Consider the following 14,679-nt stretch of genomic DNA (forward strand, 5'->3'; position numbering starts at 1 on the left):
CTCTGACTAAAAATTAACTTCTCTCACTACAAATTACACACTCCCATCTTCTCCCTCGTGCTCCATGTTGCAGATTATCATCCGTTCATTCTCCTACCTCTTCTTCCCGCATGCAGACGGTCATCCATGAAGATGGTGAAGGTTTCCAAATCTGGTTCTTAGAAGCGTTTATTGAAGATGTTATATTCATGGTAAGATCAATTTTCCTCTCTTATTCTATGTTATTTCCGCCGCATACTTTTTGGACTTCAACTTATTTTCAATTTTTCTAAATTGGTTGTTTATGTTGTTGCATGTATCAATTGTTTGCCGTTTTTGCATTAATAATGCTAATTAGAAAATCGACATGGAAATAATTATTTCTTCGTTATTTAGAATGATCTTTTATTAGATCTATGACTTTATTAGATTTACACATGCTATTAACAATTTAAAATAATTTTTTGTTAATATTTATTGCATTTTTTTCCTAATCTAGTAGATCTGTTTGATTAGGGATCTAAATAATGAAAATGATCTGTGTGTGTTTTTTTTTTGTTAATATTTATTGCGTTTATTGAAGATGTTTTATTCATGCCGTTTTTGTTAATATTTGTTGCCTTAATATGAAAATGATGATTTAGAATTTTTTTTAAAACACCATTAGTCTTCGTATAAGTTCATAATTATAGATCTGTTCTTTGTTGCATGTTTTTGTAATTGGAAAATATTAATTCACACTATTAGATCTGAGGTTATTTGATTGTTTTTCGAGTATATGCATGTTTATTTGAGAAATTTCAAATACCATGTTATTCAAGTATGCTGCGTTTTGGTTATTTTACAAATAAAAACCCTAGATTCATGGTATAAAATTCCATTACTGTCACATTACTCGTATTTTGAGACGTCTTTTGGTGTTTATATTGAATATCAAAAAGTTGTACATTTATGTGCATTAATTCATTTCCTGTTTTCAATGAATTCATATGATTATTTTGTTCATTTAATTGCATATATTAATGATTCAATTTGTTGTAATTTTCAATATTACTTTGACCATTTTTATTCAAACTATTGTTTAATTAAATGGACAAAGTAATTAATATGTCACCTAACTCAACACAATATGTTTTACCTGGACCAACCCAATCCACTATGACCTAACCCATTATAAATTGTGTTTAGACCTGGAAAACCCAATCTGGGTAGAACCTTACCCAAACTGAGACACCCCCAATTGTGGACTGACTAATTCCAAACTTACCTTCCCCAACCCACAAATGGGTTAACCCGAACAACCCATAATGGGTTAACCCGTTCAACCTAATGCACTCATTCACACCTAACTTAACACAAAAACAACATGGGTTAACCCGAACAACCCATCATGGGTTTACCCTGGCCCAACCAAACCCAAAATTGACCTAGCCCAACCCAACATACATAGCCCAACCCAACCCAACAGTCTTAACCCAATACAACCCAACATGGGTTTGACCCAACCCAACATGGGTTGACCCAACCCAACCCAACATGGGTTGACCCGACCCAACCAAACATGGGGTTGACCCAACCCAACCAAACATGGGTTTGACCCAACCCAAACCAAACATAGGTTTGACCTAACCCAACTTGGGTTGACCCAACCCAACCCACTTGGTTGACCCAACCCAACCCAACCTAACACTTTGACCTAACCAAATCCAACCCAACCTAACACGTTGACCTAACCCAATCCAACCCAACCTCATACGTTGACCTAACCCAACCCAACCCAACTTGACTCGTTGACCAAACATAACCCAACCCAACCTAACTCGTTGACCAAACCTAACCCATCCCCTGGGTTTGACCTAACTCAATCTGACCCCACCCAACCCAACCCAACCTGGTACAACCTAACCTAAATCACGCTGGTCTGACCTGACACAACACAACCTGGATCCCTTTAGATGTTTTCAAACCTCTACTTCAGTTAAGGCAATCAAAATTTATCAGTTCATTGTTTATATTTGTGAAGTTCATTTACTTTGAATTGTTAGTTTTAATCTGATGTTAAGAAACTATACTAACAATTGTTCAACACTTAATTGCAGATACTATATAAACATCTTCATATGTGAAAAGTTAAGTATGTTTGCTAATTTTGTTTTTGTACTATGCATTTCAATTGTATATTATCCTTTCTACAAAAATATTGAACTCACCTTTGTTAATTTTGCTTGTTTCAGAAATAATCTGAAGCTTCCAAATTCTATGTTAAGTTAAGTTCAACCATTTTATTTTTTTGAAACTTCTCTTTTTAAGAAATTCTCATAAACATTATATTAATGTAACTGTTTTATTAACTTGTAGGATATAGGTTAATCCATTGGTTAGATGGAGTGATGCATATTGTTCATAAAAGATAAATGGAAAGTTAAGTTACCATCAACACTTTATAACTAATTTCTTAATTTATAGATAAAAAATAGGAAACATATTGTTCTCTGTGTTTGTCGCCTGCTGTCTTCCTTTTTTTTTCATGCTTATACTTGTATTCCCGTTTTCCATGTTTAACACACCAATGTTTGAATGCTTCCCACGTTGATTTTACAAAAGTAGTGCAACTGTTGACAGATTTTTATTGCTTATCTATGTATATTTGTTTGATTGATTCTTACTCTATAAAACAAATTTATAGGAATTGTTTGACAATTGTTGTGCTCACAATTTATTTCTACTTTAACAATAACTACTTAAGTTTAGCCCACAATGCCCCACTTATTTATAAACTGCATTTAGTGAGTCATTGTCAGTTTACCATAACTGTTCCAACCGTCATTAAGATGAATCACACGGAACATTTTTTTTACGGAATTTTTTGTTTTCTTGTTCCCTGACTAATTAATGTACTCGTCTATTTGAAACAGTTGTTGTAAAATAGTACGATTTTCTCTATCTGATTGTTTAATTCGATGATTTTAATGTATGTCACTTAGGATTAAACAAACTGTCCCGTTTTATTTCCAGAACATTTTGTTTACTCGTGCTTTGAATAATTAATGTATCATAGTACTGTTTTTTGAAAAAAACTTGGGTCATTACTTTAATTATTAATGACTAATAACATGTATCATAAACTGGAAATGAAAAGTAAAGAAATATATTAGATAATGTTGAGAAAATTACATTAAAGCTTCGTGAATTTGAAATAAAATAGTACAAACATAGAACATAAATAAGGTTTATTTAATGATGTTGCTAGCTTATCCAATATGATTCAACCTTGCCATCTACTTGCTTGCTGGTTTTATATTGCATCCAATCGTTGTTGTCCATAAAGCTCTGTCTTTGAAGAGTAGTACATTCGTTTGTCCTTCAGCTTCTTGGATTTTCTGCATTATAAACTTGCTACACATCTACCTTATCTATGACTACCTAAATTATTCTATTACAACTTGAAATTAACTTGGTCCAAAACAGTACGGAAAACCAAAAAAGTCCAAAAACAAAAACACAAATGTCCTTTAAGAACGTGGTCCATAAATTGCTTAAAACTTGAAATGTTTTTTAGAACGCCATAGGTTGTTTGCCCATCTTAATTTCCTTCAATTTTGTTGCAGATGATTTGTTAGATGCCTCGGCCATCAGCACGACTCCTTTCTGCGGTGTGATCTCTTCAGAATTTAGCACAGGTTCAGACTCAACTATCTCTCTCATTTTCTCCTAACAAAAAAAATGGTTACTGAAAAAAACATTTGTATTAGAATCGTAGCTGACAGCAGAAATTTCAATTCAATTCACCATCATTGAGTCTGTTTTTGTTGTGTCCCTTGTTGAAGTTGAAATTGCTTGTTCCTAAAACAGAGGACGATATTTATTTATTAGTAAATGAAAACTACAAATGTTAAGTTATTATAAATCAGTCACTAATTGATGTCATACCTTTCTTGCATTATTCATGGCATCCCACTTAGCAATTTTTCTTGGATCATCATATAAACTGATCACCTCATATGAGTTCGATTTTTGCTCAATGTTAAACAACTGATTAACCCTTATTTTTGCCACAAATGTCCTTTCAAGTAAAGGCCTGAAATCTGGGGGAGGGACGATAGTGTAGATCTGAAATGATATGTAAACATTGGTTAATAACATTATCACTTGCTTTTATATTACTGCAATTTGTTTGTTTCTAAATGAGTGCATAGTTACCTCATCTTCATCAAGGATTGCTCGTGCTGTTTTCCCGAGCAATTCAGCCATTACATCATCCCAAATAATGAATTCAAGCAAATCTGGAGCTTCGTATGTAACAAAAAACTTAACTTGAAACCTGCAAGACAGTTTTTGTTTAAAATTTAACCAATTTTGTAATTGTTTGAAGAACCATTGAATAACCTATTAATTATTGTTTAAACTTTTTCCTTTTCACAGTACCACAAACCATCTTCCCCTTGCTTCACTTTTGATCTGCATTCTTTGCATGAGTAGTAATACCAACTATTACCAGATGTATCTAACTCAAGAATCTTTGCCATTGTGACATATGCGCCTCCTCTGGTTAAATTTGTTATCTCAGTTAACGTTTTGATGTTTGCACTTGCGAGGATAGGGGGATGGTATGCAGCAGTTCCTGGAGCCCCAAAGACGGACTCATCACCATCTGGAAAACTGGTAAGGGAGATGGTGCAATTAAGTAAAGGTAAACTGAAACGGGAAAGTAAAAAAAAAATGAAATTCAAAGTGTATTTGGACTGTATTTTTCTGGACTGTTAGATTTTATGTTTTATTCTCGTCATTAACTGTGTTTGCATTTACTTTTGCCCTAAGGACGATCTCATCACATAAAATGGATTTAATTGTCATACCAATTGTTGAACACGTTCACCTCATTCATGTTTGGATTAACCAATATCTTGGTTGCACCCCATGTTGTTGTGATGCTAACTTCCCCTGCATAGTACAACATAATGACTGAATGTTATTCCAACATATTTTTGTATAGTTTATATGTAATCAAAGTGCTTGTGTTGCTGAATTTGTTTTTTGCATGACCAAAATTTTATACCTTCATAAACAGAACGTTTCAAGAATAGCATTACCAAAGTTGGCTTTTGTTTGTTAATGAACTCTTGCTCGATTTCTGAAATTTGATCAACATAGTCCCCAAACAATGAGCAACACAACTGTTGGTTCCTAAAATACAGTTTATAAACATTACGTTATGATTTTGTTAAGTTTAATATTTCATTTATAGAATATAGTTCATTAGAGTAAACTTACAGATTATTGCCCAAAACAATAGTCTTAGCTTCCTCCTCTTGCCATGACTATCTTTTATTGGATAAACATGCTCCAACCTTCCAATTACATTTGCACCACAATGTTTGACTCTTGTTAGTTACCATTTATTAAACATGTATAAAATCCAAATCTAGGCATTTATTGCTTACCAATATAAAGTCTACCTGGCATTGCACCAATGACGACCTCATTGAAAGTGTAGAAAGCATGGGTACAAAGTGGTATCTCTGCATTAGGAATGGGTACCACCCTAGTGCTGTACTCGAACCAGATCTTGCACGGGTGATATGTTGCCATGTCAAGTCCCACTCGGTTTGATGATATGCTGAACCTTCTGATTTTGTATGTGCTCCCTTCATTAAGGTGCTCTAAGAAAAGCCGTGTAAGCCTCTTGTTGATTGATGCCTGAATGGTGTCTCCCTGAATTCATACATATTAGTTCATCATTTCTTAAGCAAATACTTGTCACAATCGTTTAAAAATAGCCACAGAAATAAGGACACTTACATTTTGGTCGATTAGAATGAGTTCTGCCCCTTGCACGTCATTTGGCTTTGTCTCTGACTTTCTATACCACAACCTCATAACCCGAACAGTTAGTTACTCCGTTCTCGCTGTTTCTTTGGTGATGCTCGAAATTGGAATACTCTGGATATGTGCCATTATCTCTTAAGCTTTTGTTTTTCTTTGCAATGTTAATTTTTGTGTGAGATAATCTGGTTATTTGCACTCCTATTTATAAGCCAACATAACCTCTTATGTAACCCTAACTTCCCCACTATTGCCATTAGCCGACAACACCACTCCTTGAAAACGGCTGTAACTGTTGCCATTACATATTTAACTGCATATGCCATAATTTCAGATTAAACTGATTCTCTGATTTTCATGCAGTTTCTGATTTGAAGTTTGGACGGTCCAACTGTATTTAACATGACGATATTAACGTTGCCTATAAAACGTACTTGTCGAAGTAGAAATTACTCGGTAGCCTATCATTGTCATCTTCCGAGTTCGGAGTGCGCGACTGATAGTAAAGTTGCCAGAATTTTTGCTTCAAGTAAATAAATCCTCGGTGATGAACGGCTTTCTGTACAGATCTGAGAGGATTATTTTTTAAAAAAACAACATATTTTAAAGTTTTACAATGGTTTAATTATCGTGTTATTTTTTTTAAAAAAAAATTTATTAAAACAATTATGAATTATTTATGTTATAATTTTTTTAAAATTTGTAAATTTAAATTTTTCAAATAATTTAAACATTTATTTGTTTTTTTTAGAGAAAAAAAATTAAATTTAGTTTAGAATGCTTGTTGAAGTGTAAATTAACTCGGTAGCCTATCATTGTCACCTACCAAATTCGGTGTGCGCGGCTGATATTTGAGTTGCCGAGTTTTATACTGTAAGTAAATACTCTGTCATGATTTCTTTTTAAAAGATATATCGGACTATGTAGTGTTTAAGAATTATGCATGTAATTTATTCGCATTATATGTAATTCAATCCCGTAATTAAATGTAATTTCTTCTCGTAAATATGTAATTTTATTATTATTTAATTTTTTTTAAAAGTTACGTAATTCGTTTATTTGTAATTAGTTTTATTTATTCCGATTTGTAATTCATTCCGCTTATAGCCATTATTTTCATTTATTCGGAATGTATAATATTTTTTCATAAAATATGTTCTGAGACGGAATTTGTCGTATGTTTGTATAGCCAGAATTCTGAAGAAATAAAAACATTGCACACTAACGGGTCCCACCATATCATGGATTTCCAAAAAAAAGAAAAAATAGGCTGAATTAATGACGTGGTACGCCCTGGGTTGAGTATTGTCTTCTGAATTAATAAAGATAAGATAGTAGACAATGGAGAGAACTTTCAAATTCGCCGAGTTATAACATTGTGATAGTTATCATTAGGTAATTTTGGAGGAACGTGGAATGTCCAATGCATATTTTCCATTTTCACCCAAGCCAACAACTCCTCTACATCCCTACAACTGCCAGCGGCATAATAACACCCTGCATATATTCTGACCAACTTTGCGTATTCTGGTACATGAGAATACTGCATTCCATTGATCACATTTTTGGTTCATTCCATTTTTAGCCTTCTCTTTTTCACTTAGGACAAATACAATACTGACATCCTTCCTTTTCCTCATCTTTTATTGCATATATACTTTCCTCCTATTATTCATCCATTTTAGCATATTCAACTCTTCTCCACTCTACTTGGTGCTACTCAACTAGTCAATATGCAACAAATTTTCATCTTAGATTTTTCGGTCTCCTTTTATCTCTTCTTTACATAAATCTAAGATTTTTCTTTCTGGATTTTTCTTAATCTTCTTAACATTTTCTTTACATAAATCTAAGATTTTTTTTAGTACAATGTCAATTTTTTTGTGCGTTTTGCTTAAACCCAGCGTTAATATTCTTAAGATATGATTTTTTTTTTTAATTTGTAATGTGTAAATGTAAGGAAAAAAACTTGCTTTGTCATATTCCTTGGTTCTTCCTTCATGGATCTGTGTGATTTTAATTACAATGTCAAGTTTTTTTTAGTGTAATTTCGATTTTGAAGGTACAATGTAAATCATTAACTCTTGAAGATGTTGGTACGCTTTTACTGAAACTTTTCATGTTCATTGACTTGGTTTAAAACTTTAAATCATCAATGGAGTTGTTCTTTACACTTTTATTCATTTGTAAGGGTAGTTTAATAAAAACATGAAGAATCTGTTAAGTATTCTGAGTTGTGGAAATTATGTCAACTTATTGGAAAAGAAAAATTGTTTCAATTTTGTTTTTTTTTGTTTTTGGGTAATGGCTTGTTTTATGCTTTTGTTTAAACTTTAAACCCCTTTATAAGTCTGTTTATTTACGGAGTAAAAATACTAATGATTTTATTTGACAAATAACAAATTAGGTTGTATTAACAATATCTCCTCAAGATCTCCCATACTTTCCATATCTTTCTCAAGCAAGAAAATCGAGTCACAAACTGCAACAAATAACTCGAGTAAATAATTGTAATATATTTTTCCATAAACTGTAAATATAGTCTTCTTGTATATGACTCCATCTATTAGGTCATTAGTAGTATAAATAGGATGAAACTCATTGTAAATTTATTCATTGAAATACAAACCTCTTATATGATATCACGAAGCTCACAACGATCCGACAAAACCCACCTCCAACCCCGCCGTTTCATCTTCAAACGCCACACCAAAATTCAATTTACACCTACTGCTACCATGACTAACAACATTGACACCACCATCTCCAACCCTCATGAAACCACCACCCCACTCACCTCTCTCAATCTCAACCATTGTGTGAAACTCACTCCCATGAACTACACCTCATGGCACTTCCAACTAACCCATATCCTCTTTGGATATAGCCTACTCGGGTTCCTAGACGGTTCCCACCCATCTCCATCACCAACCATTGTAGGTGATGACAAAGTCGAAAAACTCAACCCGTCTTATTTCACTTGGCTTAAACAAGACGGCCTCATACTCGGTGCCCTTATGGGAACCTTGTCCTCGACTGTTCAAGCCTTAATTGTCTGGGCAAAAACCTCGAAAGAGGCCTGGGATATGCTTGCGCAAACCTACGCAAACCCTTCGCGTGCGCAGATATTACAACTTAAAGATCGTCTTGAATCGATTGTCAAAACCACTGACCAATCAATAACCGATTATATGAACTCCATTAAAGCCATCATCGACCAACTTGCTTTAATGGGTAAAGTTCTTGACCCGGAAGACATTGTTTTCAAGGTTTTAAAAGGCCTCGATTACAAGCTTTACAAACCCGTCATGGATACCTTCGTGCTCAAGACAACCCTATTACATTCGAAGCACTCCATGAAAAATTATTACGTAATGAATTACTTATCAAGCAACAACAACCCGAAACCGAAATTTTTAACCCCTCTGCTAACCCTGCATATCGCCAAAACAGAGACTATGGCAACCAACGATACACCTCCAACTACTACCAACACAACCGTGCATCTAACCCTAACACCACGCACCTCTATCACACCAACCAGCAGCAACCCGTGAACACCCCTAACCCTCGGCCATTCAAGGGCCGTTGTCAGTGGTGTCGACAAACGGGCCATGTGATTTCCGAGTGCCCTTTCTTCCGCAAACTATTTCCAAATAACGTGTTCCCTGCCCCCACCAAGTCGACAACCACCACCGCAGGCTCACACCGTCTCCACCGAACCCATACCCAACCCAAATTACCTTCTTGACAGTGGGGCATCACACCACGTAACCCACGACCTCGACACCCTTGCCCTTCACACCCCTTACTTCGGTCAAGTTGACCTCATTATTGGCGATGGATCCGCTCTCGACATTGCCAATATAGGTAATTTCACTCTTAATTCTCTAAAACTAAATAACGTTTTACATGTTCCGAAAATCTCGCGTAATATTTTGTCAATCTCGAAACCGTGTAAAGATAATAATGCCTTTGTTATATTCTCATCCGATTCTTTTATTATTAAGGACATGTTGACGGGAGCACCAATCCACCAAGGCCGAGCTAGACACGACATCTATGAGTTGAGCACGCACCAACCAACTGCAAGTTTTATGAAGAAAAGCTCAACTCCTTTATCATGGCATCATCGTTTAGGACATCCAACCTTCGATGTAATGCGAATTATCAATAAAAATTTACCTATTAATTTATCTAATTTCTCGTCTTGTGAATCATGTCAAATTAGTAAAAGCAAGAAACAACCATTCGGAACATCAACCTTCAAAACCAACGCACCACTTGAACTCATCTTTTCGGATTTATGGACAAGTCCAGTTTATTCTCTTGAACATTACAAATATTACGTAATTTTCGTTGACCATTTCAGCAAATACATTTGGTTATTTCCATTAAAACGAAAATCGGAAACCCACCAAGTTTTCTTACGATTTAAAGCACTTGTAGAAAAATTCTTTCAAAAACCAATAAGACAATTCTTTTCCGACAATGGTGGCGAATTTCAAAAAATGATACCCACCTTGCTCGACAATGGCATAAGCCATTTTACCACCCCGCCTCACACACCCGAACACAATGGATATTCTGAACGACGACATCGTCATATAGTTGAAACCGGACTAGCTTTGCTTGCCCACGCTAAGCTGCCTACCACGTTTTGGCCTTACGCTTTTAGCACGGCCACATACCTCATTAATAGACTACCCACACCTACATTACAAGGACAAACTTCGTACTATAAATTGCATAACAAATTACCGGTATATACAAAATTACACAACTTTGGATGCCTCTGCTATCCATGGCTAAGACCGTATACAAAACCTAAACTTGAGTATCGTTCTATTCCTTGCATATTCGTTGGCTACTCTTCCACCCAAAGTGCGTTTCACTGCCTCGATCCCAAAACCAATCGATTATACACCTCGAGACATGTTAACTTTGTTGAAGACGATTTTCCATAATCTCGACTGCGCACCACAACTTCGTCACCAAGTGACAATACGGACCCGGATGAGTGGTGTCCTCCTACGCACACCATTCTGCCGGCTGCAACCACACCCACCCCAAATCACGCCTCAACCACCACCTCGACATCTACACTTATTCCTCGCTCTCGCCACCCAATCACCAATGTCTATACTAGAAGGCAAACCACCGTGACTAATCCCACAACCACACCATCTTCCACACCTTCTTCAAATGATGTCAACTCATCCACTACAATCCCATCCTCATCCACTGTCAGTCACGAAAACAGCCAGCCACAACCTTCTACACAACAAAAAGCTGTCACCCGTCTAGACAATAACATACGAAAACCAAACCCACGCTATGCCAACCTTGCCCTTGCTTCCGCCTCATCACATTCGCTGCCCACAACCGTAAAACAAGCTCTAGTTTCCACTCAATGGTGCGCAGCTATGCAAGAAGAATTTCGTGCCCTTGAACGGAATCAAACATGGACATTAGTCCCTAAACAACCATCCTACAATGTAATTGGATGTAAATGGGTCTATCGAATTAAATACAACCCCGATGGCTCACTAAAACAACATAAAGCACGCCTCGTTGCAAAAGGTTTCCATCAACGACCCGGATTGGACTATACTGAGACATTTAGCCCAGTCGTCAAACCCGCCACTGTTCGACTAATTCTTTCCTTAGCAGTCACCCAATCCTGGCCATTACGATAACTCGACGTCAATAATGCCTTCTTACAAGGCACTCTGACAGACGATGTCTACATGTCACAACCACAAGGCTTTGTCAATGAATCAAAACCAACCTATGTATGCAAACTGAACAAGGCAATTTATGGCCTCAAACAAGCTCCTCGAGCTTGGCACAGCGAGCTTAAATCGTATCTACTCACCTATGGTTTTAAACAATCTATCTCATACTCCTCTCTATTTATTTTTAAAACCAATAACATTTGTATATACATGCTTGTCTATGTTAACGATATAATCGTTACAGGACCAAACCAACACCATTTACAATCTTTTATCAACCAATTAGCAACACGCTTTTCCATTAAAGATCTTGGACCACTCTCTTACTTTCTCGGTGTTGAAGTCATACCAAATTCCCTTGGCCTTCATCTAAACCAATCCAAATATATTTATGACTTACTCCTCAAGTACAATATGTCAAATGCAAAACCAAACTCCACACCTATGGCAGTCGATTGCCATCTTCTCCGTGAAGATAATCACCCCATTCATGACCATTCGAACTATCGCGCTATTGTCGGTAGTCTTCAGTATTTATCACTTACTCGACCAGATATTGCCTTTACTACAAACCGACTAGCACAATTTCTGCACCATCCTACCGCAACTCACTGGTCTGCTCTCAAACGATTACTTCGATACCTCCAGGGTACTCAAAACTTTGGCATCCAACTCTATCGGGACTCTCCTTTGTGCTTACATACCTTCTGCGATGCTGACTTTGCGGGTGATAAGGATCAATACCTATCTACAACCGGCTACATTACTTATCTAGGCCGCAATCCCATTTCGTGGTCTTCCAAAAAACAACGAGGTCTTGCTCTATCCACCACTGAGGTTGAATTCCGGGCTATTGCAGCTGTCACTACTGATGTTCTATGGCTTCGAAACCTACTCACTGAGCTGCACATTCAAGTCACAAAGTCGCCTGCAATTTACTGTGATAACATCTCTGCGACCCTCTATGCCAAAAATCCAGTCTTTTATTCTTGTATGAAGCATATGGCTCTTTCATTTCACTTTGTTCGAGAACAGCTTCAGCTTGGCCACATTCGCATACAACACGTTTCAAGTAAGGATCAATTGGCCGATGCTCTTACTAAGCCATTGCCCAAGCCTCGTTTTAATGATTTACGTGACAAGATTGTACTCCTTCCTCCTACGTCCATCTTGCGGGGGCGTATTAACAATATCTCCTCAAGATCTCCCATACTTTCCATATCTTCCTCAAGCAAGAAAATCGAGTCACAAACTGCAACAAATAACTCGAGTAAATAATTGTAATATATTTTTCCATAAACTATAAATATAGTCTTCTTGTATATGACTCCATCTATTAGGTCATTAGTAGTATAAATAGGATGGAACTCATTGTAAATTTATTCATTGAAATACAAACCTCTTATAGGTTGTTCTTTGAGAGTTTTAACTTTTTAAATAAGGGTTGTGCTAATGAAATTTATTTGTTTCAGGTTATACATTTCACATTTGTTAGACTTGTTGGATTTTGTTTTTGGAGGTTTGTATTTGAGTGTTTGCTCAAATCCTTGAAAACTATGGTTATAATTTTTGATTAAGACGTGATATAAAAAATGCGACCATTTTGTAAAGGTTTTGAAAATGACCCTATGCCTTTTTTTTTTATATTATGTTGACGTATTTAGTGAGGCCAAAAACTATGCCGGTTGAGAGTTGATTATTAACGTGTCTCTATTTGCATGCTTTTGGAAACAAAGTAGAGCTGATAAATCCTCCCGAAAGAAAGTCTCAAGAGCAGTACTAATTTAGTGCAAGTGTTATCTTAACACAATAATGGTGTGTTTTCATCTGCTTTTGGATATCTATTTTGAGGCTTTAACTTGTCCATGCCTTGAATTAATGCTCTTTTGGTAATGACTAATGAGTTAATCATCAAGAGCTTGTATATTAACGATATCTGATTCGTCTTTAGATTAATTATTATGTCTTGGTGGTCACCTTAGTAAAAACAAGCTGCTAAAAAATGCATATTTATTTGCCCATGATTGCATTAACGTGTAGATAACTTTTTGTTTTTTTTCTTGGCTTAGTTTGATGCAGTGGCGGAGCCAGGAATATAAGTCAGCGGGGGCGAAAATGTTCAGCAGGGGCGAAACGGTAATAATATAAGGAGGCCTCAAAAATATTCAAAAATTTTAACTAAAATTTTTGAAATTTTCAAATGTCAGCAGGGACGACCGCCCCTGCTAGCCCCTCCCTGGTTCCACCACTGGTTTGATGTCACTCATTGTAAGTTAAGGAACATAAATGCTTCCAGGGTTTGAATTTGGATTTTCCATTGTCTTTACTGTAGCGATTAAGCATAGTATAATAATATCAAGGTGTCATTTGTTCTCTCAAAATATTTGTGTTGCTTGGCAGGATCTTACTAATGTTAGTTTAGTGGAAAGCGATGAGTGGGACACTGATGATGAGCTTGAGATGGAATACTTTCAAGAGATTGAAAATGATCAAGTATGTACTTGTTTTGTTTCAGCCTTTCATTATATACGTTGACAGTCAAGTGAATTTATTATACTCCGTAGTTATTATACATTTGATGGGTAACCTGAGTTATATTTGATTTGAGGTTTGCGAACTACTCCCTCCATCCGATCTCAGTAATATTGAAGAGACCCAATTTGATTAAGCTAGTGTTGATGATGCCTTAAGACAAATTAATCTCATTTGTTATTTAATTGTGTGCCTCTTAAGTTTAACCATGTAGCATGAAGCTCCAATTGTCAATTCAACGTTATCAAGAATGTCATCATGAAGATCAAAGATGAAGATAGCCATTAGTGCTAATGTCATGTGTTGTAAGGTGATCGTTTAACACGAATTTACGTTTAGGTGCAAAAACAACAGTTGAGTCAACAGTTAATTAAGGCTCGTCTTTGAAAGAAATATTTCGAAAATATTTGAATCTTTGTTAAAATGCTTTCAATGTTCACAAATCTTTTCTGGAAATATTTTGAAGTCTTTTAAAGAATATAGAGCTTTCAATGACTTGCTAAGTAGTTTGCTTGCACAATAAGACACTTACTATAAATGGGTTGTTTGCTTTTACATTTATGGAAATGTTTATGGTTCCCATAAACACAACCATTTATGCTTGCTT

General features: G+C 35.9%; 1 protein-coding gene across 1 annotated transcript; it reads right to left on the reverse strand.

The window, feature by feature from the left end:
* Positions 1-3,534: 3,534 nt before the first annotated feature.
* LOC141617825 (uncharacterized) lies at positions 3,535-7,442 on the reverse strand. The gene is made up of 10 exons (XM_074434965.1): positions 7,337-7,442; positions 6,025-6,115; positions 5,779-5,839; positions 5,421-5,691; positions 5,036-5,110; positions 4,836-4,920; positions 4,405-4,674; positions 4,180-4,300; positions 3,910-4,089; positions 3,535-3,690 (listed from the first exon to the last, which is right to left on the reverse strand). Exons 1-10 carry the CDS (start codon positions 7,440-7,442, stop codon positions 3,535-3,537), a joined length of 1,416 nt encoding a protein of 471 aa, XP_074291066.1.
* Positions 7,443-14,679: the final 7,237 nt, after the last annotated feature.

Source organism: Silene latifolia, chromosome X (assembly GCF_048544455.1).
Source record: "Silene latifolia isolate original U9 population chromosome X, ASM4854445v1, whole genome shotgun sequence".
NCBI classification, from domain to species: domain Eukaryota; kingdom Viridiplantae; phylum Streptophyta; class Magnoliopsida; order Caryophyllales; family Caryophyllaceae; genus Silene; species Silene latifolia.